Genomic DNA, 27,557 nt, shown 5'->3' on the forward strand with positions numbered 1-27,557 from the left:
GAAGAGTAAAGCTGTTGCGATGCCTGTCACTGAGCATCTATTCACTGTAGTGAACCGGGACCAAATGCTAAATTAGGGGGATTTGTTCTTTCTCTGCGTAATGGCTTTATGTGCTCAAGCCCAGGAGTGAGATGAGAGAGTATTTTCAAAATGCAGCAGTCTGATTGTCCTTGTTGCTAAGGTCTGAGAGGCAAAATATGAATGTCAACAGGGCTTGAGGAATGCAGCACATTGCCATCTGACAAAGGTCTCAGAGCTCCCGTGGATCCTGCCTGGCTTTGAAGTCATAAAAGCTTGGCTCCGACAGTTTGGCCACGTGAATTTTCATCTCGCCAGAGAAGGAGAATGGAAAACCTCAATAGATGGCCAAGCCCACGGGGTGACTTTGTAGCTATGGCAACCCCCCAGTACTGGCTTTAAAGCACTTGTGTCGGGCTTTGATGACAAATGCACGTAGTGAAGGAGGGGGAGAAAGGCAATGCAGTTTTTTCAGTATTCGGAGGAGAAGTACTGTTAACCCAATCCAATCCAATGTGGCTTTGAGCATATTTACTGTTGCTGAAGAATGAGCACACAGAGTAATTAACAGTCACTGATAAACAGAATGAGACAGAGGTCATAATGTCTCCGGAGACATTATGATCTGAATAGAATTCAACACTGAATTGATGTGAGCGTTATCGTAATTACCAGTTTCTGACTTTAATGACTTTAATGTCATCATCCAAGTCATAGCACTGACTGGAAAACGTAATAATATGGTGGTCTTTGAAATAAAAAGGTATCAAGCATGAATGCCGAGCCTCAGGGGTGGAAGTTATAACTATCATTTACTCTTGCTGCTGCAGCGTTGTTGTTGTTTTGTGAACTTTTTCAAGTATTTTTTTAACTTATATTTACTTACCTAAGTACTTTTTATCTCAAGTATTGTACCTGCCTACTTTTCACACTGGTTAAACTGGGACAGAGGGCTGAGTGGACTGGTTATGGTGGGACAAAAAGGCTGAGTGGACTGGTTCTAGTGGGACAAAGAGGTTGAGTGGACTGGTTCTAGTGGGACAGAGAGACTGAGTAGACTGGTTCTAGTGGGACAGAGAGGCTGAATGGACTGGTTCTAGTGGGACAGAGAGACTGAGTGGACCGGTTATGGTGGGAGTTCACTTGTGTGACGGCCCCACAAACATTATTTAGCTTCACTTCTGGTAATGAAGTAAGGATAGCAAAATCTTTAGTAAGTTATTAATTTTTACCAACATTCTTTTATTGTAGGTCTTTACACTTGAATTCGTTTATCCCAGCATGCTTCTCTGAAAGCAGAGAATTGTGAGCAGGATATTAATTACAGACATAATTAGGTAAAGGACACGACTGCATGAAGAGATGGAAAGTGCCAGGAGACAATGAAAGTAAGTGTTTCTTAAGTGTTTCCTGGGTGCCTCCTCCATGTTAATTAGAAGAACAGGAGAGTAGACCCCTCACAATGGACAAGAAGATCTCATTACAGTACAGTCATTTAGCAGACGCTTTTATCCAAAGCGACTTACAGTCAGTAGTATATTACATATCATTCACCCATTCACACACTGATGACAGGGCTACCATGCAAGGTGCCACCATCAGACTCTATCTAACATTCATGCAACATCCACACCGATGGCAAGCCTTCGGGAGCAACTTGGGGTTAAGTGTCTTGCCCAAGGACACATCGACTGCCGAAGCCGGGTATCGAACCACCGACCCTCTGATTGGAGAACTACCTTGCGCTCCACTACGCCACAGCCGCCCTCGCCATTAAAAGTTAAGGATCTATGACCCTAGAATACATGGAAGGTTTGGTGTGTCCAGCTTGACTCTGAGGACATTCTGCAGCTCTAAAAGAAACTGGATAGAACAGCTAGTTCTGTCCTCTGATTGGCTGAGGCCTGGCTGGTAGCCATTCATTATGTGAACTCTAGGTGGCTGCTTAGCTCCCATTAACACATTCTCAGTCCAACTCGTCACATACTGACGCTTTGTCAGACCTACTGGTGTCATTTTCTAACACACTTCTAACACACTGGGTAGCCCAGTGCATGATGTTTTTCCTTAACCTAACTCAGTGGCTTTGTTTCCCAAAGCTAAAGCGTTATTGTTTGAATTCACAGTGTAAACCACGTGTTCACTGCGAATTCAAACAATAACGCTTAGCTTTGTGGAAACAAAGCCACTGAAACAAAGTTAGGTTAAGGAAAAACATCATGGTTGGGCTTAAAATAAGTAAGTAAACTAAGTTAAACATAAATGTCACATAAGTCAACACCAGTCTCTAACACAAGTCTCCTGGTTGAAAGTCCTGTGTTTTTTTTTTTGGTCTTTATACTACGTCATCACACTCCCAGAGCATCTCCAATTGACACTGATGGGTTTCCACTGTAGTTACTTGAAACCCTGGTGCGTCTTATAAAGATGCTTAAGGGTTTCTTGTTCCTCTGTATCAGACACAGAGGGACGTGACAAAGAGTTGGTATTTGATGCCCTGGGAATGAGACTGGAGAACGCCCTGGAAATTAAATTACAAATGTGAAATCCTCTTCTTTTTCCTATTCTTAAAAGGTTCAATGTACTGTAAAAAAAAAAAAAAAAAAAAAAACTTCACATATTTGTCAGTTTATACTCAGAAACAGCAAGGTTAAGTGCTCAAACTTCACAGCCCCACACGAGGGGGGCAGGGACATGCAGATGATGCATTCAGTTGCTGCATCTTACAGTTGTTTATCTTAACTCCTTCTGAAACCTCAATGCCTTTAACATGTCTGTTTGCAAACATGAAAAAAAGTTTTGGAGTTGTCTCTGGTACTTGTGCAAAGTTAAGCTAATCATGTGGAGTAGCTCTGTGCTGAACAGAACTGATATCTCATTTGAAGCTGATTTGGCCGCTCACCAACACAGTGGCTTTGACACTCTCATAGAGGTTAACTTTAAAACCCTTAGTTAAACATCAACAGTTTTTTTGCTTGTAGTTAAAAACTGAAGAGCATGATTAGAAGTAATGCAAAAAATAATAATAAGAGTGACAAATCCATGAAACTTTTTTCAAGTTGCACTATTAATATGTCTTTTACATTACAAAGTCTCCCTTTAACATTGTCGTAGAACACTGGCTCTCTCGGCTTGCTATTCATATACACATACGTACTGCTGAAAACCTTTTTCTTTAAAATATAATAAATAATAATGTTACAACTTTAAATTGAAAGCCTCTCTCTTATTCAAGCCTCTTTCAAATATAGGTCTGGTTCTCTCTTTTACTGATACTGTCATTTCTTTTTTTTCTTCCTTCTGTCCATTAAATCCTTCTTAGACCGTGACCTTGTTCCTCTGACCACAAACATGTACCTCGGGAGCACGCACGCACGCACGCACGCACGCACGCACGCACGCACGCACGCACGCACGCACGCACACACACACACACACCACTTGGCTCTGTGTTTCTTGGTTGAGGAGGAAACAAGTGATGCTGATTCATTTGGCTGTTGCAGTTTTTGTGCTGGCACTCATCAGCACGCATCTGGTGTACAAGGTGACAGATACACTTCCTTCTGCTCTTTGACTTTTTGAGCTGTTTGCATTTTTCATTTCAACATTGACTATTTCTAGTTGAATCCAACACGGATGCTTTCTGTTTTAGTTGTTGTTTTTAAGAATTTTGCCTTAAATAAACGATAGTAGACAGAAGTATCAAAAGCAATAGCCTACATGTGTCAATTAGGGTTGGGCGATAGGTTAAAATCTTCCAACCACCATCATAAGCCCATTAAATAACGCTCCCTGATATATTCACAGACGCCGCCAGTTCCTCAGCTGCTGTCGTGGTTTCAGCTGAGAGATCAACTAGAGGCAGAACATTGTAAAACACACTACATTCAAACTCAACAGACACAAAACAAAACTCACCAACACCTTCTTGGTTAACCTATCCAACAACCTGCAAATCTTACACCAATCTCAAACTGTCCCCCCACTGTCTCTTACTCAGCCAATCAATGATGGCCTAAATATTTGTACATTCACCCAACCCTAGAGTCAACGGTCCTTGAGTGGATCTGAAGTCCTTGAGTGTCTCTCTTTCCATGATGCTTACATGAGCCCATCACTTCCGAACAGATTTTGTGCTGACATTCATGTTTTTGTTTTTTTTGTTTGTCTTCGCCCTATGTAAAGCGTCTTTGGGTATCTAGAAAAGCGCTATATAAAATGAAAGTATTATTATTATTATTATGGTGCCCAGAGGATGAATATCAATGATAAATGATTATCCTTCGGTTTACGACCAAATGCCTAAACAAATAATGCTATTTCTATAAGCCTCCACTACACTTTGTGTTTTGTGCTAATTTGCCTATATTAGAATGCTAATGCACAAAACTATATTGGTGTACATGGTAAACATGAGCATGTAAGCATTTAGAGCAAAGTGCCACAATGTCCAAGTACAGCCTGACAGAGCTGGAGCGTGGCTGTAGACCCTTATATAACTGTACAGCGTCCTAATAATTGCTCTAAATAAACTCTCACAGCTGTTACTGGGCTACAGATTCCACTATTAGCTGAGAAGTAAACAAAGTTTAATTCTGATGCTGACAGCGATACATTTGTGTCTACTCCCTCAATATACAAAAAGTTGTTCTGAATTGTTTTCTTGCAAGTGGATGTCAAGAGTGGGATGATCCATCCCAACACACTCATGGCTTGTCAAAGATGATCCCTTACATAGATTTTCTTTGATTTGGTTCAAGGTGTTTTGTGTTGTATTGTAACGTACCTGAGAATCCTGCTCCAATCACAATATTGCTGTAGGAGGGGTGACAGTCCAGCACAAAATGATCGTCAGGCGTTAGCTGCAAAAACAACAAAGCATGATACAGATAAACATTTGAGCCAGATAAAAAAGAGAGGTTTAGGAAGCACAGAGCTGAGTTGGGATCTCACAGCCTCCACTCTTTGGTCCAATGCTCTTGTTTGATAAAAGCAATGTAGCTTTAGTAAAGAGTGCCACAATATTCTCTCTCCTGCCTCTTAATTCTACCATATGGAGACATGAATAGCAAACTGACAGAGCAATTGCAGATTTTCCTGAGAACCATTAGACAAAGACACACACACTCCCTCTCCATCAAAGTCATTGCAGAAAATGTATTTAACTGGATGAAAGAGTCCAACGCAGAATACATAATGAACTCTGACAAAAGGGAAAATTTTACCACAACTGTAGAGACACATGTAATTTAACTCTATGTCCTCTATTAAGAGTCACTGGTAATGGAACAAAACACTTGCTGTCAAGTGAGACAAGAGCGTGACTGTCAGGATTTTCAGGGGCATTGGACAAGGACACAGAAATTATGCTTTCCTGCAGCTTCAGTATGTGATCGCCGTAAAAGCAGCTTGCTGTGTGTGTTGCTGGAGGGCAGAGCGGCTGCGCAACACACACACACACACACACACACACACACACACACACACACACACACACACACACACACACACACACACACACACACACACACACACACACACACACACACACACACACACACACCGTTTACTTCTGTCTTTGTAGGGACACTCATTAACTTAATACATCAGTCATTCCCAAAGACTGGGTCAAGAGGTGTTCGTATTGTTCTGAAAATGTAAGCTTACTTAGAACATTTAATCTAAAATGAAAGGCTAGCTACATTCTGTTTGTTTAACTGATGAGAGGAAATGAAAAGAAAGAGACAGCCTGTTAACTCCACCTAAACGTATATATTGTTTAACTGATGCTAGCGTGGGGTTGCTCAAAGAGTAGAATTGTCCTTTTACACATCCATCTATATACAATTCGCTGGTCCTTCGTTTATCACTCTCATACTCCTCAGCCTAAACCTATGTTACTCTCCTTTGTTGCTTATGTCCCCTTTGTTTTGGTCCCTGTCTTACTTTGTATAATGTTTGTATATAGGTCGTATATGTGTTCATGTACTTGTCTGCACTTTTTTTGTACTAACTCTTTCTGCACATTAAAAAAAACAAAAACCTTTTACCACAAGGTCGGCGATTCCATCCCCACTTGCTACTGTCTGCTTGTCAAAGTTACCTTCAACAAGACTGAACCCCTAGATTCTCAACGGGTGCTTTACAGCAGCCCACTGCTTCTAAAATGATGTCCTTAATCCTAAAATATTTATGCGTCATGCAAATGCTTAGGATGGGTAAAATGCAGAAGTCAAACTATATGTATGTACCTGTATGTATATAAAAGTTTAAATTTAAGAATGAGATAGTCAGATAACTCCACCTCAATGCATTTATTTGGTGTCATTTTTAAAACTTTTTAAGATGTGTATATGTTTTCACTAACATATGCACAAAACAAAGTTGTGATTAATCAAACGTACATCTCTTCTAATGCTAAACCTTGTTCTAAGCCAAACCTAAAATCAAGTCTGAACCATCAAACATGCCTTTCCAAAATGTCCTCACTCTCCAAAAATGTATGCATTGGTTTAATTTTGTAAGTTATTTTACAATACTGTCCACTTTACAGAGGACAGTATTCAAATTTGTATCAAATTTTGAAATTTAAAATGCAATACAAACAATGTAACTTGAGTTTCCATTTATTAAAGCATGGCAACCGCTGTGGCCATTTGTTGCGTACCGCTAAGGCCATGTATCACAGTCGGTAGAATTTGTCACTGACAAGTCTAATGAGTGATGGAGTGGGATCATGTATTAATATGCAATATGAAATGTTTTTAATGGTGTTTCTACATTTGTTATGGCTACTTGTGGGTGGGCGCCCAGCTACACTATGAGATTTATTAAACAGTATCAGGCGTACATGCAGCTATATATATTTATAAAATGTTTTTCTTTAGTTCCTTTAAAGTAATGATATTACTCTAATTAGTCACCAAGAGCCAGAATATTATTTAATGTTTCACAGCATTCTTTATACTCACATACTAAAGCTGTTCATGATAGTTCTGTTACTAATTTATTACAGGAATTGCAAGTGCATTACTGTAAAAAACATTTAGAATGAATAATTTTTAACAATAAAGTTCTGAAATCTTAAAATGTCATTAATATTTGTTTTGTTGAATATAATTCCTGAATCTTAAACTATAAAAATGCTGATGGTAATAATGGGATATCTTTAAAGAGTAACTGGTCAACTTAAACATGTTTTTAAAGCTATAAACTAAAATATGTGACAGTACTGTGATGAAACACATCAATGCTGGTATTAATATTGACAGTTCTTACCAAATATATAAAATCCCACCAACCTCAAAATCGATGGCTTCTCTGCGCATTAACAGTAAAAAGCTGTAGTAATATGATTTCATTCACTTCTGGCTCACTTGTGTCTCATTATATTAGTCATACTTACAATACTTTAAGACTCCTATCGGTGAAAATGTTGCTACCATGGTTGTGTGCGTAAAATACCGGCATAATGTGTTGTTATCCACTGCAATTTCTTACATTAGCAAACCTGGCTAAAACAAACCCCATTATGTTTTCCCATTTGCTGTACTGGAACGCAGTCAACTCAGTTGTGAAATCATTCTCAGCTCCTTATTCCTATTTCGTAGATAAATGGAAAGCAGCATTAGGCGCCGACTATGTGGTGAAATTACAGCTTAATTAACTAAATAGAAGCATTTGAAGTGTAAATATTACCTTAGTCTTCTGAATGTACCATTACATAAGTGTTGCCAGTTTCTTGAATCTTCTGATGTTTTCTGATGACCCATAAATGTCATCAAACTGCTGTACCTTCTGAGGCGTAAATCTCAACATTCTGATGTACTGTGATGTAGAGTGTGTATACTGACCGTGTACAGGCAGCTCTCCACTACAGCAGGTTCAGGGACCAGGCCAGGAAAACAGCGGGCAATGAAGCGCTTGAGGATGTCAATATCAGACCTGTCTGTCTGCTTGTCTCTCTGGTCTGGGTCTGTTTCACTGCCCATGTGGTAGCATATCTGCACACAGAATGACATCATCAATATTATTTCTATATGAAATGCTCAAAGCATGGTATCCCTGCGTACTTTAGATAACTAGCAGCAGCAGTAGGCTGACCTAGTTTTTGCATGCTTATATTTACTTGTACCATAAATTCAGCATTTATTATTTCGGTATTCAGTTATCTAGGGTCATTTCTGCCACCAATTTGAATTTGAATCACAGTAAAGTCAAAGAGACTCAGCCTTTGCACTCATTACGCACATGTCCACTTTTGAAAAGAGCAGGTGCACCACGAGCTCTTAGATCATCATACCATGCAGGGAAGCAAAGCAACAGATTCTTTAAAAGCTGTAAATAATTCCACAAATCCATAATCTTTTTTGTATAACAATTCAAAAGCTGAAGTTAAAGATGCCAATGAGAAGCCTTTATTGGCCCCTGTGTAAAGCTACTCTCTGTATCTGTTTCTTCTTCACAATGCCAGTTATGAGCCAACACATTCTCACTATCAAATATCAACACTTGGTAAGTGGCATTAAGCTTCAAACTATGTCGCTCTAGGTTCCCCTCTAGAATCAGTTTAGGATGGCTGTCAGTTTCAAAATTCTGTCTTTTCAAAATAAACTTTTTATTCACAGGAAGTTTAGGTTTAGGATCGTGGTTGACGTAAACTTTACTGACTAACAATTCACAAGACAACTGAATGAGTAAGGACTCACGTGACTATGAGTGCCTAATGACACACAGGACTAAACATACTCACGAGTCGCGAGACTAACGAGACACTTGACCAACAATACTAAAGAGTCATGTGACTTGTAGTTTCACATGTGACAAACAGCAGCCTCCTGGGTGAAGGTCCTTTGTTTGTTCGACCCATCCATCCTGCCCACCACCAATCATTTCTCATTCTTTATACTTAGCCAGTTGCTCTGGTTGTTTAATAATGACATGGGTGAGTTAGTAGAAACCTGGTGTGTCCCATATGGACATTAAAGTCTGCCTCTGTGTGTTGATATCAGACTCTGAGGGGGGGCTGACCGAGCTGTGGTATTTGATGAGTTGGAGTGAGAACAGGAAGGTTGTGAATACTCTGAAATGAATCATCAGTTGTTAAACTACTGTATAATGAACTAAAAAAATGAAATTTGGGCCACCTGAGGAAGAATTTGGTTTTTTAACATATAAAAGGGATTTGTCACATTTAGTTCTGAATCAGAAAGACCTCTTCACAACTTGCACAGGGGAGTAGCAAGAACACAACTCAATACATGCAGACACATGGTATACACACAGCACATGCCATCTTCTAGTGAAAAAAATAGAATTAAATACAAAATAAAAATCCAAAGTGGAAAATTATGTTACACTTTCTATGACGAATTTATATCTATAACGCAGTATAAATATACTTATAATGTGTATAATCTGCTTATATCTGTTAAATCTGTATAATTACAGTCATAAGCACTGAGAAATATTTCCATTGCTTTATAACAATAATCACACATATTAGAGCATTTTACAATGAGTCCAAGATAACAGTTATTAAATCAAACGAATACCTCTAGAGCCATCAGGTAAGGTTTCCTGTAAAGCTTAGTGATAAGGAAGGTTTTACATATCTACGTTACTTATTTAGGGATCTTTTGACAAAGGGGAGGAAGAGGACATGCAACACACACACAGCAAACTTCAAAAGCTGCTTTTATGTTCCGCTTCTGTCAGACAAGTCTGACACAAACCGTCTCACCCAGAGACCAGAGGCACAGCGAGAAGCCTGAGGAATTACAAGAGCTACTGTTCATTTTTTAAAAAAACTTTCTGACAGGTTGATGATGTAAAAATACAACAAAAACAGAGTAATTACAATATTCTTCTATGCATCGTTGCATGTTTTTTGTCAACCTATGTTAACATTTAGTAGCTTTAGTGTCTCAGAGTGAATAATGTGACGTGGAATCACCATCTGTCCACTCCTCTCTTCTATGCATGTGGTCTTCTATTAGGCTGTGAGCTCCTGCTGGCCTGCCATAATGCCCAAAATAGAGATGTGCCATCAGATGACTTCAAACCCAGCACAACTCCCACAACTAATCTGATGTTGAGGTGGGACAAATCACATTTTACAGTTGCTTTTGGAGCAGTGTTTCTATTTGAATGATGTCCGCAATTTTACCACCGTGGCAATGTGCTTTTCAAGAGCAACATTCCAACATTCCAAAAGAGGCAGAAATGCTTCTCTCTATTCACAGATTTCAGTGCTTCCCCATTAGGTGTGAGGGTCATCTATTGGTGAGAAGAGTAAATCAATGAACACATTATCAGTTACTGTACAAAATCTGTTAATTAGTTTAAATTCCAATTAAGGATATAAAACTTCTTCCACATTTTTCATTTCGTAGTTATCTTACATTCTTTTACCTTTAATTTCTTTTATAATAATAAACCTTAAATATTTTGGATTTTAGATTCACCATACGATATTCAGGTAATATAGCAGCAAACAACAATTTTTAGCACCTTTAAAATGGGAGCCAAACCACACTCGCAAATCATGTGGAACATATGCCTCCATTTAATTAAATGAATCACCAAAGTTCGAGAACCAGAGAGGGGGCCAGGCGTAATACTACAGGGCACTGCCCCTCCCCCGCTTAGAACCGCCATTACTCTCACGCATTTTTTTTTCCTACTTCAAGTCTATTTTTGGCACCTTTCGTGAAGCGTAATGTGTCTAGACAGCGTTTACATCACACACACCACTATTCATGAGTTTTGAACTCATAAACCGTGTCTACAACGCTCACAGTCTGTCTGTGAGCTCACCTGTCTCACGACTGGCAGATTCCCCTCACTCGCTATGGTGGGCAGGCAAATTAAATCAATGAATAAATGGTTGTTGTTTTGTTTTTTTCTTTACAGAAGATGGAGTATCTGTGGATGGAGACATATTATTTCCAAAGGGGATTCCAGTAGGAACCACCTGCACAGTGGTGCAACGGGGAAATAACCGTGGGGTGACATTACTTTCTGATTTGTTTACAGGCAGCTAGGGGCGTGGCTTAGGTTCATTGTTCTCGAAGATAATGACATTTTTTCAGAGTATTTCTTCATTAAAAAAGAGTAAAGAACAACACTGAAGAATGATTTTGCTCTTCTCCCAACTAGCTTTGGTAAAGGTTTGATTGATAGTCTGATTTATAGACTTGGTTACATGATAACGGCACATTGAACGGTACTTCCTATGATTTTCCTGTATCATTTGCTTTAATATAGTCATTAAAAATTCACTGTGCCTTTCTGGTATATTTGAACTCAACTCCCAAACAGCCACCTCTAGATTTACCATCCCTCTCGCTCCCAATGCCTTTCTCTCTATACACCCATTGCTTTTCCCCCTCCCTGTGCAGGAGCATGAACACTCCCTGTAGCTGACTGGCTGGAATAGTGTTGTGTCCCTCCTTCCGAGCCACTGAGTTTCATTCCCATGTACAGAGCGTGATGGCCACACCAGCAGTGGACAACAGAAAGGAGCTGGAGCTGCATCAGACCTGCTTAAAAGGGAGCTGATTTTCAATTGGACCGCACCATGTTCTTCCTTCATAATGGGGAGGGGCAGTGTTTTCTAGTTTGATTTTTGTTATTATTTCTTTGGACAAAGTGTTGTTGATACTATTGTTACACTACCTTTCTTAGTTAATATTAATAAGTGCTGTACAGACATTTTTTGTCGTTATAGTTGTTGAAATGGTTATCTTAGTCTATCCCCCTGAGAGTCTGAATGTTATAATCAGCCATCATATATGTCCCCCAATGTCTAAGTTAAGGAAAATGTTTTTTGCTACTTAGTTCTCTTCTGTTAACTCTTCAGTTTAGTTCTCTTATGTTGACCGCTTTTGGTGATTGACTTTGTAATGCCAGTTACATAGCAATATCCAGCTATTGGTAGCTAGTTTAAGCTAACACCATGCCTAACAGGCAATATCCTAACAAGCTAGTCTGTAGCAGCAAACCCCCTGAATATAGTAAGTATGGGTACTTTTTATTGCTTACTGTATAAATAAAGAATGTCGTACAGTATTTTTCAGTCAAAAATACATAGGGTTATAATTTACAAATGTATTCCTGCATTTGAAACATTTACCTGTATGCTGATAGCAAAATGATTTTACGGATTTAAGACAACAAATTCTTTGGTTTCCTATAAAAAGTCACATCTTTGGATCCACACTGCTCCAGTGTGTGTCTGTATCTAAATTTGATCAAGAGCTGTGTTTACTTAAGTGCACACACAACACTGGTTTAGATACTAATGTAGATTAATGAAGTTACATGATCAACTACAAAAGCAGACTGAATAAGTCACTTAAAAAATACATGATCAGGAATAGTTTTGACATTACTATTACTCCCTGTACAGAATGGAGAGTCTCTATTCTTGAGGGTTCAGTACTGTGACAAACCTTCATTAGGCCCGGGTACTCGTTGGATGGGAGGCCGTAGATGTGATCTTTGGTCTCCTCGCCCTCAGTCAGCAAGAAGCACGGAAAGCGCTTCTTCACGTCGTAAGATCCTGGAACCTTCTCTTTCCAGTAGCACACGTTGATCTTCACCACCTATAGTAGTGAAAGCAGGTAAACCATTAGTGCCGGCAAGTCCCAGAGATCTGTCTGTCACTTAAGACCTAGTGATGGACCATAGTGTATACTGTGCATTAGTTCTGATGCACAAAGCTCCTTGAATGAAATTCTGATGGTTTCTCAAGCACTAGCTGTTGTGTAAACAGCCTACTACTCCAATACATCCTCAATGCTTTGTTGACCCGGCCTCCTCCCAATGAGGTTGTACAGTGCTAATGACATTGTGCTACTTCTGCTTTTGACCCTGACAGATAAGAGTCACAATTCATCTGGTCCTAAAGGTCCTTATCAAGCAAAGGGTTCTTTTCAAGCATCTAACTAAAGTGTAAGGTGTCTGTCAGATTGTCTGTATTAACCGTTACACCGCCGAAAGACATGCAGGGTACAGCTCGCTACCTGACAATATTCATGTCAGCTTTTGCACCCTAATGACACGTATACGCCAGCACAGGGGATGCAACTATGTTATGGCAGGTGCGTTGCTCAAGACCCAAGGAGGCACAGTGTCCTGTGTGAAGTTGTTTGTATGCGCGGTTCTCCAGAAGCTGCAGGCACTAACAGGCCAAACATTAGGCCCTTCTGAACAGACATGTGTTTTACAGGCACTGCGATGGTTTGAACACACGACAAAAACTGTGTGGAGAGCAGTCTTTGAGGTTTTCCTCACCTCAATGACTAAACTTTATTTCAAAACACATACAATTTAAATGTTGTTATGGTTGTAATCAGATTACATGTATGCTGAAATGATATGATTAAAAAAAACACCTTTACTCTTGAATATGTTTTGGTCATTTTATGGTCAGACCACACTTATCTGATGTATCTTGAGAGTGGTGTTACATGAAAGGCAATGAGACCAATCACATCAGCACTTGATCTCGTTTTTGCAAACTGTTGATGAGCATGTTTGATTAGAGATGGCCTTTGTACACACTTGATAATATGACCTGATTGTGGTGCAAGACAAAGTCTCCAATGTACAAACACCATAGATATCAACATCACAGTCGGTGGAAATGTGATCATAAGTTTCCCAAAGGCCTGATGGTGGCACTACAGGAGACATCATTACCATCCCTAGACATTGTCCTCTGAGGTATTTGGATGTTCACACACAATGTTATGCTAATCTTGGTAGTCGTAGTTGTTGATCTATTACCCTGAGATTTGATAGATATATTTTCATTAATTATATATTTATTGTGCAACTCAATACTACACTTGCATGAAGCCGTACACATTAATGAATACACACTGGCACAGAAATGGCAGCTTGCAATAAAACTTCCAAAGCACCTACTCAATCCTCCTCATCACTTTTTCTGTCTAGTAGAAGTGCAATTACCAAAGTAGCTCTGCGGTGGTGATGAGAGAATTGGGATTTAATGAAATGTACACATGGTTGTACAAATGACGTCCATCTGAGGGTGGCAATAATAAGGACACATTGTTCAGGAGCTTTCAATGTAATGAACTAACCGGCCGTGCACTCATTCCCAGGGACCATAAAAAATCCGGCAGAAGTGCTCCGGCGAGTCAACGAGCTCAGAGCCTGTGCTTATTCTACCAGTTCACTCAGGCATGGCATTCCCCAGGCCGCCCAGCCTGCTGCTAGCCTGAATAATACAATTACAATATCAACTCCAATTCTCCACTCTAACAGCTGTCTGCTTGTTTTCCCATCACCTTCTCTTTTCAGCCTGTGTGGCATATTGCGAGATGGAAAAGACTGCCTTGCTGACTAAGGCCTCTGAGCTGTTTAAATATGGAGGAGTAATGCTTTTGTTTCTGTGCGGGTTCAGGTGGGCATTTAAAGGGTAGGCAGGACAAGATCCCAGTGGTAAAAGAGAGGGAAACTGGATAAGAGATGGACCACTTCAAGTCGATAGCATACAGAGTCTGATTTTAAATGTGTGGTTGATTGTGTATCTGGGGCCTGATGTATGAACCATTCACACACACAAAAATAGCACATACACCAATTCCCGTACATTAAGTAGTTTTTATGAAAAATGATTGTGCACACATCACACATGCCATGCTCTGCCATAAACCAATGCTTACACATCATTGTTCCATAGTGAGCCAAATGTGATGGAAATTGACAGTATGTGAGTGAAGGAACCTATTTGTAAAACCATTGATCGTTTAGGGTTGTTAATCAGTTTCCCTGATTCTGTGTCATTTGTTGCACACAGGGATCTTTAATTTGATGAAATTATGCCTCAATATTGGAGGCTTCATTTTATTTCCCTGTGTTTAATCCTTTATTGTGGAGCACTTTGTTAAGTCTGCTAAAGTCTGATATTCCTGCCAAAGATAGTTTAAAGGAATACTTCACTCCCAAAATGACCATTTGTATATCAGTGACTCGTGTTACCTAAAACCCAGAAAGTATCCAAAACCCAGAAAAGTCTTGATGCCGCATTTACAACAGCAAATCTATTTCAAAACATACGTTTACAAACTCATGCAGTATTATTCAATATTGCAAAAAACCCAGTGTCCAGTGTTTGAACAGCCACAACTTGGTGCTCACAATTGCAAGCTGTTCACAAACCACAGATTACACTGTAGAGACCCATTCAAAACATCCTATCCTATAGTTTTGATATGCAGTAAAATGACCACACAGTGAAGTGCATGCTGCATCATTAACCTCTTGAAATTCACGCCCGAGTACAATATTGAAATATACGCAGGTATACAAACATTATTGCACGTGGGACACCACAAAATTGATTACCTCGAGTGGCAGCTGTAAGCCAGTGTGGGCCAGCAGTCTATTAGCCCAAGGTCCAGCGGTGATCACCACTCTATTGGCTCGATAAACACCAGCAGAGGTTGACACTGTCACAACAGGGCCAGGCTTGATGTCAATAACCTTCTCTTTGTCTCGAATGACCCCACCCAACTTCTGAAACTGCCCCTGGGAAAAGAGAACAACACAACATGTGTTACTGAAAATCCTCTGCTGAAAATGTTGATCATTTTATCAGTTGTAGGTTGAAAGAGAGATGATATTGGTTACTGTTAATGTATTTTACCGAAGTCATCGTACATTGGTCGGAGAAATGTGGTCTACACAAAGACGTCATTTCAATGCATTTACTGTTTCATATATAATATCATAAATATAAAACTAAATAATGACTGTGTAGTGCCTACAAGAAGCTTCCAGGGCATTTTAATGGTAAAAGTTCTATACATGAATATAAACTAAGAAAATTGCTCACTGGCTACTTAGTAACACACATGCACAAGTACTTTTGTTCAGACTGCTTCAACAACTTCACAGGAAGCATCGGCTGGGTGAATATGTGAGGCTTCACGATAAGTGTACTTAAACACATACCAGTGGAATAATATACTTATACAAAGCTGTTTAATTCCAGTTTCGAGCCATGCCTCTACACTGAACTCCTCACAACTATTGAATGTGCCAACAATGACTTTGGTGATCCCCTGACTTTTCCTCAAGCCTCATAATCATCAGGCTGAAATGTTTACAGTACTTTGGTTTACCATACGATACGATACAACTTTATTGTGAATTTTTTTCAATTAATTTTGCATCATCAGTGGCAGTTCACAACTTTTGGAATGCTGCAGCGCATAGCATGTGACAAGGAACAACAAATCAGAGCTGGCAGATAACTTTTCTTTCTTCCGTAAATAACAGTCTATGGTAAATGAATGGAGGAGAGGTTAGTCATTTTAGTTCAGGTAGCTTTATTATATGTACAATGAAATATTTAATTTTATTCACCATTGCCCTTGAAGGACGTCACCACATCCGGTTGAAAGGTTAGCCAAATTGTCACAGACAAATCAAGCAGTTAAGCTACTATGAGAGATTCATCATGTAGGAAATCCATTTATCTTTGTCAATGAGACTTACAGCTAAATACTGTAACTCCCATAAGCACCATGGATAAACGGAAGAAAGCAGCATGGCTGGCGTTTGCCACAAGTTTTAAACAGGCCCTATTATGCTATTTTCTGGGTGCATATTTTTATTTCAAGTTACAGTTACAACATGTTTACATGCGTTAATGCTCATAATCCGCCTTGTTCTTCTCATCCTGGCTGTCCTGCAGCACCTCTTCTCACCCTCTCTCTGAAACGCTCCGTTGTAGCGCTTGCTCCTCCCTCCAGAAAGCAAAGTCTGCTCTGATTGGTCAGCTAGCCCGCTCTGTTGTGACTGGTCAAGGTTTCGCATGCGTCGGAAATGTCCCGCCCCTTACAAACAGAATTTAACCCCTGTCTTCCAGAGTGGTTCAAAACACTGTTGAAGCTGTAGACACTTTTACTTAATTTCATCTGCCTTCCAAACAAAGGACATATTATGACCTCATAAAGTTACAGAAGTGAAGGAGAGAATTAAATCAAGCCGTTTCAGGCAGCTTAGGAGCAATGATTCTGAGGGGGGAGGGTAACTCCTTTTAGGAGTGGACTTCAGGTTTTACACTCTACGGACCTTTTACATGTACAATATATACATAACACACTAAAGAAGAGGGAAAAAGTGGAAAAGCATAATAGGGCCACATACAGTATTAACGGCCCTTTAGGCAGTACCTTAGAAGAAATGTAATGTATCTATGACTAAATATCAACCTCAGCTGTACTTTGTGTTGAGTGATGATTAGTAATCTTAGTTAATGTTAGCATGTTAACAAACTAAACTAAGATGGCAAACATGGAATGAACATTATACCTGCTTTACATGAGTGTGTTTTCAGTCAAAGTACCACTGCTCCTATAAGTACAGTAAGGCCTCACATAGCTAACATGGCTATACTCTACTATACTCTTCTATACTATACTAAACTATTATATTTACTATATACTACATTCTATACTTTACTCTATACTATTGGTATTCGGTTGTGCATCTCAGATCAGCACATTTCTGATGCCAGTAGTTCATAGTGGAATCAATGAATGCACAGATGTACAGTTGCCTCTAAAGTTTACTCATAGGTGAACTGCACTTTTTTGTCACAACACAATGCAGTGCCAGCTTACATCACGGCAGTGACTAGATCAAAAATGTTGGGATGTGGTCATCAAACTGTTTAGAGCCCCAAACAGACCTGAGTTGGCCCTGCATACTATAATATAGGATAATCAGCTTGTTTTTGGAAGAGAGATAAAAAGAAGACATTAAGAAACAGGCCACTCTGAGATACAGAACTAAGACGGAAAATGTTTTGATAAATATTAAGATATAATACTAAAGGCAAGAGGCTATTGAAGAGTCAAGGCAAGAGAATGCACAATGTGTCTGTCACTACAAGCTCTCTGTCACTCCAAACTTTAATTTATAATTGACTGCTGCTTCACAAAAAAGCAGCTGAACAATCTGTCCAGTCAATTGAAAATGGCACCTCACTGAAATAACAGAGCAGTATGTTGTGCTTGACCTGGCAGCCATGGATGAGTCTGTTCTCTTCCAGTGCCTTCTCTCAGAGTCCAGTAATGTGAATTTATTGCTGGTGTGAGCTATTATTAGATTAAAACAATGGGCATGAAATATGTTCAAATGATCTTGGTATTTTTCAGTCCACAAATTATTTTGTATGGTAAATATTTCTTAATGAAAACACAGCTTTCTACCATGAACCCTGGAACTGACATGAATTTATGTTTTATTGAAATATTCTTTGAATATAGTCGCTAATTTGCTAATTTTGCAATGATAATGCATGCAGTTTCCTACTAAATGTTTTTCAAGAGAATATATCTTTTAGCATGTGGAGGATGTATAAACTGTGTGAACTTTCATACACCAAGGAGAGAAAGACTTTAAAAAAGAACTTAAAAATCAAATTAATTTGAGGGGAATTAACTTTATAGACCTCGATGATTAGTCTTGATTAGACTTCAGTCGCAGTTATTCATGAAGTCATAAAGGCAATTTAAAGGAAACTGCAGCCTATTACGAGATATATTGTATTTTTGTAGGACTGTTCAACAGTTCTTTCAGTTATACATTGTACTCACCAAATAGTGGTTGAGATTTCAGAACAATCAAAAAAGGTCTGACAGGGCAAGAAACAACCGTTTATCATGATCATCTAAACAAATTGTACGTGCCCACTATGATAACTTGAAACAGGAATTGGATCTGTAAACTTTGATCGATGTTTACAATAAACAGTTTGGGTAATAGTTATACCATTCGCCTTCATTTTCTAAAGAAGTTTGAAACAATGAGGACCCATCTTTGGCTTAAGGTGCACTGTACTGCTCTATGAGGACGACATGATTGGCCTTGACTTATGACATCAGTTACAGAAGCTAACATAGTTAATGCTTTATCAGCAGTATCTGTGCTCTACCTGTACAGTCTTGAGTGCACGGTCAGCATACAGAACTCCAGCGGTTAAGTCCACCACCGCACCATTTCCAACAGCCAGGTTGACATTGGGGATGTGCTGGCAGAAGTTGTCATGGTTCAGGATCGCCATAGGAACCTTGTTTTTCTGCAGGGTGTTCTTAATCAGCTGGTAACTCTCACTGTTCTCTGGTCCCATCACTAGGAGCCCTGTTTGTCTGAGAGGGGAGATCAACCGAGAGGAAGGTGGCATCCTGGTTAGAAATGCTCAAGACACATGGAAGCCTTCACAAATCACCAACTGTGAAACATTGTTAGTAAAAATGTTAAAGGACATTTAAATCCAGGGAACATTCTTATTAAGCAGGGCAGGACTACAAGAAGTCAACTTCACACTGGTTGGACACAAAAGTGTAAGCACAGCCAAAATACTGGTAAAATCCTCACTGCATAAAAAAATGTAATGCCTGGAAGGTCAGAGTTGAACTAAGAAGTCCGTCTACTAAATCTGACAGATGTTTATAACAGACAGATTATTTTAATACTTACCTCTGTTTTATCACCTGAATAAATTATATAAATTTTGTGTGACCATTAGACTACTCACCTTCCTACCCTGATTATCTGTGTCTGTAAAAACCCAGAAATGATTTTAAAGAATATGCATCCAGGAAGCTTTAACCTGCTAGGGGGCTCCAGGGCAAAAATTTGCTCCGAGCCAATAATAAGCCCCCCCTGTTAGTATGTTAATTATTTGATTAAATATTAAAGGTCTTAAGTTAATTCTTGTACGCGTGACCAAATCAATTCAACTCAAAAGGTCACTTACTTCCTTTTACAACCGCATTTCAGGGTTGTCATAAGTGAATGTAACTAGCTCATCACATAATTGTTAATATACAACCATAAAAGAACCCCACATCTGCACGTCCTATTACTTAGGTCATGTGACGACACTTTAACTTTAAAGCTCTAAGTAAAGGTAATAATTTAACCTTGAGTTTAGAACATTTCCTCACAAGCATTGAAACTAGATTTTTGAAATTCTTCTGTGTAGTGTTTACCTTGTTGTTTTCTTTCCCAACCTTGAAAGGATGTGTCGGAAGAAATTGTTCTATGACACAATAAGACTTTCCAGGATTTGTTTTTGCCATTGAAGCTTTTATTCTATTTATAACTGAAACAGCACAATGCTACAAGGTAGTCTAAGGTGTTCACTGGGTGTTCACTTGAACAATAAACTGGACTGGACTAATCATTCAAATGCATTGTATAAAAGGGTCAGAGCAGACTCTATCTGCTGAGGAGACTGAGGTCCTTTGGAGTGCAGGGAGCACTCCTGAGGACTTTTTCAACTCTGTGGTGGCATCAGCCATCTTTTATGGAGTGGTCTGCTGGAGCAGCAGCATCTCAGCAGCAGACAAGAAGAGACTGAACAAGCTTGTCAGGAAGGCCAGCAGTGTGCTGGGGTGTCCATTGGATACGGTGGAGGTGGTGGGAGACAGGAGGGTGATGGCCAAGCTGTCATCCCTGATGAACAACACCTCCCACCCCATGCAGGGACGCCCTGGCAGCTCTGTGCAGCTCCTTCAGCCACCGGCTGCTTCACCCCGGTGTGTGAAGGAGAGGTACCGCAGGTCCTTCCTTCCTGCTGCTGTCAGGCTGCACAACCAGCTCTGCTCCCAGCAGACCACATGACACATGACAATAAAAACACTGTGCAATAATAGTTAATATATTTTTTTTCTGTCTGTAAATATTATATTTCAGTTATTGTGTTTTTCTACTGTTTTTATTGCTTATTTATAATACTTGTTTTTTTATTTTATTTTTATTTTTTTATTTTCATTTTTATTTTTATCTTGTCTTTCTTACTATGTCTCTTGTGTGCACTTTAACTCTATGCTGCTGTAAGCCTGCAAATTTCCCGCTGCGGGACTAATAAAGGATTATCTTATCTTATCTTATCTTATCTTAAGAGGTTTTGCCAAAAAATCTGACCAAATGGATTTAGGGGTTGTATACGCTAATACATTTCTCAATATTAATGTGGTATTGCTTTGTCAATGGTAAAATTATATATTGTATTCTTGTCAACAACCTGCCTAAAAAAGGGAATAGAAAATGGAGCATTGCATTGAATAGAGATTATGGTTGATATTGCCTATGTGAAGCTGGGTGAAGTCGGCTCAGGGTCATCAACACCAAGGTTTTGCCTCCCAAACCCTCACCCTCCTCCCACGCACCTTGAAAACCCCTTGGCCAACAAGAACTGGAACATAAACTAAAACTAATGAGCAAATCCAAAATGAAATACACAGCTCAAAAATATCATATGTCCACTGACCCAAATCGTCATGCAAAGACTCAGATTGATTTACCTGAACACAATGAAAAAAATGGTAAATTTATTGCTGAACAGTTTCAAACTCATTAAAGCAATTCAGAACACATATGACATTTATTATATAATCCTAAATACATTATTACAACTTTTTATACTATCAGAAACTCTAAATTTTAGACATCACTTCCATCCTTGATAGCATTGAACTTCCCAAATTATCCAAAGACCAAGGCACCATTTAAACCAACACATAACCTCATAGGAATTCAGGAAAGCCCTTTTCTCCATGATGGCTACCCATTTCAATTCTATAAACACTCACTGGCAACTCATCTCAACTTTGTTTAATAGAACGCTCAGTGGAATCAGATCCTCAGAAACTATACCTACACACATGAACTAGGGCTGTGCAAAAATATCTATATAGCTTGCTATCGCGATATTTTATAAACAATAGTGTAAGGACATGTCCGCGACTACTATCGATACATTAAAACAAAAAATCCTGTTTTAAACAGATTATATTGCCTCGAATCCCAGTGTGTGTCAAACAACCTCCTGTAACACTAGATGTTGTTGTCTATTGCCTTCTAAGCTGAGGCCAGTGACCGCCCGGACTATCACATGATCTGACCAAAATCACAAAATGGCATCTCACAAGCGACCGTGTACTGTAGAGCGGCACTATGTGATCCACACTCATTCCTGCTGACACATGATGGATGTAGCAGTGTGGTGGCCAGGAGTTACGAAGAGGTAACGAAACGTGTCAGAACATGGCTCCCCCTGCAGAGAGAGTAGCCCTGACGTGCAATGTAAGACGATTAGACCACCAAGTCAAATGTTACGATACGTCACACCACATCATGACACCACAGCACAAGAGCCGTACAGGCAGTAACATCGACGAGTTTCTGAAAACTGAACCTGGAGGAATGGGACGTAAATGTGAAGGACAGAGCCATTGTGACGGACAACTTTACTTAATTCAATATATATTTCATCTGATGTTTATGGCATGTTTATGCCACTCTATATTAGTTAGAGATAGGAGTGGTCAGTGACACAATAAGAAAATAATACAGTATGTGTTTTATTTTCAAAGGAATTTGTGGCAAGTGCATTTTAGTAAAAAAGGGTTCACTTTATTTTCATAAAACTTTTTTATGGCAAGTGCATTTCAGTTTCTCTTAGTTCCCTAACCCTTACCTTAAGATATAGACCTATAAACCTGATTAACTGTGATCTATAATAAATAATTAAATAATTAGTCATATCTTAATTTATTCATCTAGACCAAACATGTTTCATAAAGGACAGACACTCACCCACTGACATGTGCTGTCTATTCAACCTCAGTCTATCCCAGAAAAAAACACCTCAAAAACACCATTACATCACCGGATGCAGTAAAGGCTTGGATTAAGTCAATGCTCTTCATAATCCTTGAACAATGTATTTATTCAGTGGATTAACACACTTAAAAATGTATCATTTGCATCAGTTATGACCAACAATCACACCTCTCAATGCTTCACTATGTCCACTCCCTCAATTTCCGTTAATCATTTTCATCGAAACCTCTTGCAACCGCACCTGTGATAGTATTAGAGCGGGTCGTCCTTCAATCAGAAGATTGGTGGTTCGACTCGAGGCTTCCTTAGTCCATGTCGATGTGTGGGTATTCATGGTTAGATAATCCTAATGTGCAGGTGGCACCTTGCATGGTAGCCCCTGTCATCAGTGTATGAATGGGTGGGAATGCGTGAATGACATGTATTGTCAAAGAGCTTTGAATGATCGACAGACTAGGAAGGCGCTATTCAAGTACAGTCCATTAACCATTTACCATCTACAGTTACTGTCCATGCTTCAACATTGTTTCATGATAGACATTTTAGGCCATGCCGCCCAGCGGTATACCCACAGTCTCCATCCGCTAGCTTGACAGCTGACACTTTGTTGAGGAGATCAAAGCTAGCATTGAAGGTGTTGAGCCCATCTGGCAACATGGCCTCACACCTGATGGAGGAGCTCCTGCTTTTGTAGACTGTGACATTCTGCGTCGCCTACCACATATCTTTAGTTCTGTTGGTGTTGAGGTCTCTGTACTGATGTCTCAGATTTGCCTCCTTGATGCCAGCTTCCAGTCTTTGTGATCACCACGTCATCAACACTTGCTGATGTATGGTGTCATTGATGATGAATATTCCACAAGATTGATGTGGATCTCCTAGGTGGCAGCACATCTGAACAGCTAAGGCTTATGACTATAAACAGCCTTTCCCTACCCAGACATGAGAAAAAATGAGGCACGATCAGTTGTGAAGATATTGATCTAATGATGTAAGTGGTCTGGCAAGAGTTTCTATATACGTCTTTCTAGTGGTGTGGCCCCATGATAGCGATGTTGGCCTGTCTGTTAAACAGGTCTTTAGTATATTGAAGGTGATTTATTTGGGGGCAAGAAACACAAGTTAAAAAAAGGTGATGAATGCACCAGAAATCTTTTCTGAAACTTCACAATACAGTGGAGGTGCTCAATGTCTGATTTGACATACAATTGCTTGATTTCTCCCAATAAATCATGATTTATTAGCTTGTTTAGTATAATTATCAGAATTTGAATAACACTGTCATTAAACCTTTGAAAACAATTGCTTTCAATCAATCTCCTTAGTGTTCCTCAATAATTCCCCATGTAGACTAGGTTATACTATCCAAATTTACAGGACCATTGGCCGTAGCCTCAGAATTGTTAAAGAGCAACAACATTGGGTTAATGTTTCACAATCAAATATCAGAGCGCTAATTGTATATTTTGAATTTCTGAACGATTCTTTGTCAAAATCCGCAGTGGGAAGCGGCTAAATACAGCTGTTTGTGGCTTGCATGTCTCTCTAGCTGGCGGTTGCTTCCGGGTAAAACTGGGGGGACGGAATAAAGTCGAAAATCTCAGATTACAAACACAAAAAGACAATTTCCTCACCCTGTGTCAACACTACGCACAGTGACGCTCACACACACAACAAAACAAAACAGCTTGAATGAGTACAAAAAATAAATATTTTAAAAAACGATGTGAATTCTTAGTTGCGGACACCCCTACAGTACAGTTTTTTCAGCGTTGGAAGCAGGAAGTCAGTCTGTAAACTGTGATGGATCACACAAAATAAAGGTAATCATTTTGCTATTAGCCTAATTTTTCACTTCCAAATTAGTTGGGCTAGCTGGCATTCCGACCAGAATGTGCACTGCACTCAATAAAAAGAAAAAAGCAAGAAAATCCTCCATGAAAATATGAAATACAATCAAATAAAGTCAGTTGTAATAAATGGGAATGAACCTTTTAAAGTCATATGACCAGTGGACAGTAATACAGCAAGTCACAGCAGCTCCAGTGGGAAGTTATTGAGTCCCAGAGTGAGAGGTTGTGAAACATAGGGTCTGATTCAGTAATCTGCCTGATAGATGGCTGACTCGCCCTTTGCCAGCAGTGTTTTCTAAAGGCTGCTCCGACATCTGTCAGCAGCCATAAGGCACAGACAACCCTAGCGAAAAGCTTCAGCCATTCATCAGAAAGTTTTATGACTATGTCTCCCTGTGTGCTTGTGTGTTTATGAGTGTGTGACGGAGGATGGAAAAGCCACGCAAGTGTAGGATCGTAAATATGACACCTCATCTAGTCCGACCTGTCAGACTCGGTGATTCGTGGCACTGGTTCAGCTGCTGGATGTGCACACATGTTGCTATGTATGTGGAGAAAATGTTTAGCTTTTCTTTAGGTTTTAGCTTGCCCCATTCCTTTTATGACGGCTCCATCTGTCCCTGAGGCAGCGGCAGTAGTGGACATTTCTCATGGTGATGCACACCTTGTTTTCAAGCCCAAGGGCACAGGTGGCCTTCAGATGTGGACCCATCAGTCATGAGCTGCAGACAGGTGCACAGGGGACGGGGAGGCGCACTATATTTCTAGGGAGCATAATGTGGGCGTGGCTTAGTACCATGAACTATTACCCTGACACATGAATAATGAATTAATGTGTTATTTAGCTCTCTGGTACTGAGAACAAACAGAGATAATATGGCCAGGAAAGTTAAAGTGCTGCAGGAGGCTTGCTCACAGTTTGATGCCACCGTCATATTTATAAACACACAAATTCCTCCCCGCTCTGCGTATGAAAATCAGAGGTTTAGTGAGATGAAAAAAGCCCCTGTTCCACATTCAAAGGCATGGGAGCTGTCAAGGGGTGATTCAGTGATGCCGAAGGTAATGAGAAAGTCATGCATTTATGGCTCCCGTAGATTGAGTTGTTGCTCTTGTGCGTACATAGCACCTTGAATGTGACAAATCCCTGTGTTCTGGTAAGCTTTCATTATGTTCGGTTTAATGGGTTTTCTCTCTGTGTGTTTCTGCTGACTGCTTACCTGAACAGTTTGATACCCGCCTCCCGCTCCAGCTGGGCCCACAGCTCGTAGCACTCCTCCATCATGTGGGTGTAGAAGTCCTGCATATAGGCCTTTCGGATGATGCGGGTCTGGCCATGGGAGCTCCCTCGGGTGTGGGGCAGGACGAACTGGAAAGGTGAAAATAATATCACTCGGTTCAAATGAAATTATTTTAATAACATGGGAATAACATCCACAAAATAGCCAAAGGTATGTGGACATCTAAACAAATGACTTATATGAGACAGTTCAACGTATCCTCACACAAAGGTCGGTGTAATACCTCAAGAGAAGCTGCAGTGCAGAACCAGTTGTTAAGGCAACACAACTACATGGTTAGATTTAAGAAACCATTAACAAAGATAATGAAGCACCTCCAGAAGCTTCATGCCAAATAATTCTTTATCAATTTGCTGGTGCATGATTTATTTTAAATAAATACTTACTGTACTGAAAAATACAATAAGTTCAGTATATATAAATACTAAATACTATATATAAATAAATACTGAAAGATTCCCACCTAGTGGTATCTGCTCATCAGGTGATAATCTACATGCTCATTTATGGCACAACCTTTGGAAGCAAATTTTGAGGTTTAGTATCTTTCCCAAGGAAACTCCGTGCAGACTGCAGGACACACAAACGTCTTCAGTGATAAATGGACTGTACTTGGATATCTCTTTTCTAGCCTTCCGACCACTCAAAGCTCTTTAACACTACATGTCATCATTCACCAATTCACAAACATTCATACACTGATGAAAGGGGCTACCATGCAAGGGGCCACCTGCCCATCTAACATTCATAACCATTCATACCCCACTGGCAGAAGCAATTTAGGGTCAAGTGTTTGCCCAAGGACACATGGATTAGTGGAGCCGGGGAATCAAACCGCCGATCCTGTGATTGAAGGACAACCCTGCTGCTCTATCATTGAGCCATAGTCGCCACTAATGGTATTTAGTTTTTGTAGTGAAAACACACTCCTGAAATGGTGTGTATCAATGAAAATGGCTCTATTAATGACAAGATGTTGAAGCAGTTAGACACAGCCTTAAAACAGCCTCGACCCTAAGGGACCTGAAGCCTTCAGATTCACTGTGCGCCAATTGATTTGTGGTTATTTTATTAATCACAAATGTGTTTGTCAATATTATATGCACCACCAAACAGCATTACATCCAACATTGACAGGGGCCCAAAATCAGCACCTGCATTATTAGTTAATGTCGAGGAATGCCTTGTTCCTAAAAAAAAACATCAGTTAAAGGTATGCAGGTTTATATTGTCCACATGGTTTATTTTATTAAATAAAATTGAGCTAAAACAACTCACCACAAACTTATAACGGATTAATAACTAAACAAACGTTCATTATAGTTTTTTTTTTTAATTGCAGCTTTATAAAATGAACTGAATTAAGATAGGAAAAGAGCACATGCCCAGAAATCCAGCTGTTGCCTGCAGCTCTGTGAAGCAGAATCAATGATACGAGCCACACTAACGTTCTGACTTTGAGTTCAGCAAAGAAAAAAAAAAAAGAAAGAAGAATGTCATTCAAAGCTCTTCTCCTGCAGCCTCTTAGCTTAACAAATGTCTTGGAACAAAGTTTCACCTGCTCCAGCAGCAGAGTCTTCCGGCTCTGTTTTGCCAGCTGACAGGCCGTGAAGGAGCCCTGGACCCCGGCCCCGATTACTATGCAGTCATACTCCTCTATGGTCGACATCCTGCCCTCATTTAGCACTGACGCCGCAGCATGACA

The 27,557-nt window shown here is 39.7% G+C and overlaps 1 protein-coding gene across 1 annotated transcript; it reads right to left on the minus strand.

Moving 5' to 3' along the window:
- Positions 1 to 4,804: 4,804 nt before the first annotated feature.
- Positions 4,805 to 27,521, minus strand: LOC129115748 (peroxisomal sarcosine oxidase-like; the record flags this gene model as incomplete). Its single annotated transcript, XM_054627023.1, has 7 exons — positions 27,411 to 27,521; positions 25,772 to 25,920; positions 19,001 to 19,214; positions 15,400 to 15,582; positions 12,474 to 12,626; positions 7,872 to 8,021; positions 4,805 to 4,880 (listed from the first exon to the last, which is right to left on the minus strand). Coding segments are annotated over exons 1-7 (1,036 nt in total), but the record flags the coding sequence as incomplete, so codon positions are not given.
- Positions 27,522 to 27,557: the final 36 nt, after the last annotated feature.

This window comes from Anoplopoma fimbria, unplaced genomic scaffold (assembly GCF_027596085.1).
Source record: "Anoplopoma fimbria isolate UVic2021 breed Golden Eagle Sablefish unplaced genomic scaffold, Afim_UVic_2022 Un_contig_12298_pilon_pilon, whole genome shotgun sequence".
Lineage (NCBI taxonomy): Eukaryota > Metazoa > Chordata > Actinopteri > Perciformes > Anoplopomatidae > Anoplopoma > Anoplopoma fimbria.